General features: G+C 68.1%; 1 protein-coding gene across 1 annotated transcript in view; it reads right to left on the bottom strand.

Annotated features, from left to right (window-relative positions):
- PTPRF (protein tyrosine phosphatase, receptor type, F) overlaps positions 1-251 on the bottom strand; it is a 76,756-nt gene that overhangs the window by 919 nt on the left and 75,586 nt on the right. The window contains 1 exon segment of the mRNA XM_010862795.1: positions 29-183. Within this exon segment, the coding sequence (XP_010861097.1) occupies positions 29-183 (155 nt within the window).

The raw sequence follows: 251 nt of genomic DNA on the forward strand, positions 1-251 counted from the left end.
GCCCAGCCCTCCACGGGGTCAGCCCCACCTGCAGTGCACCGTGATGGGCCCGTCCTGCCCGAACTGCTCCTTGGTCTTGTGCACCTGCCCGATGAAGTCGATGAAGCCCTCGCCTGTCTTAGGCACGCCCTGCTCCGGCCAGTCTGTGAACTGGAACTGCCGGATTGTCCTCGACTGCCCATCCTGGGAGAGGTGGCAGGGCCAAGGGTCAGGGCTGGAGTGGCAGCACCCCCCGGCCAGGCGGGGAGGGC

This window comes from Bison bison, unplaced genomic scaffold (assembly GCF_000754665.1).
Source record: "Bison bison bison isolate TAMUID 2011002044 unplaced genomic scaffold, Bison_UMD1.0 scf7180017864484, whole genome shotgun sequence".
Classification (NCBI taxonomy): Eukaryota; Metazoa; Chordata; class Mammalia; order Artiodactyla; family Bovidae; genus Bison; species Bison bison.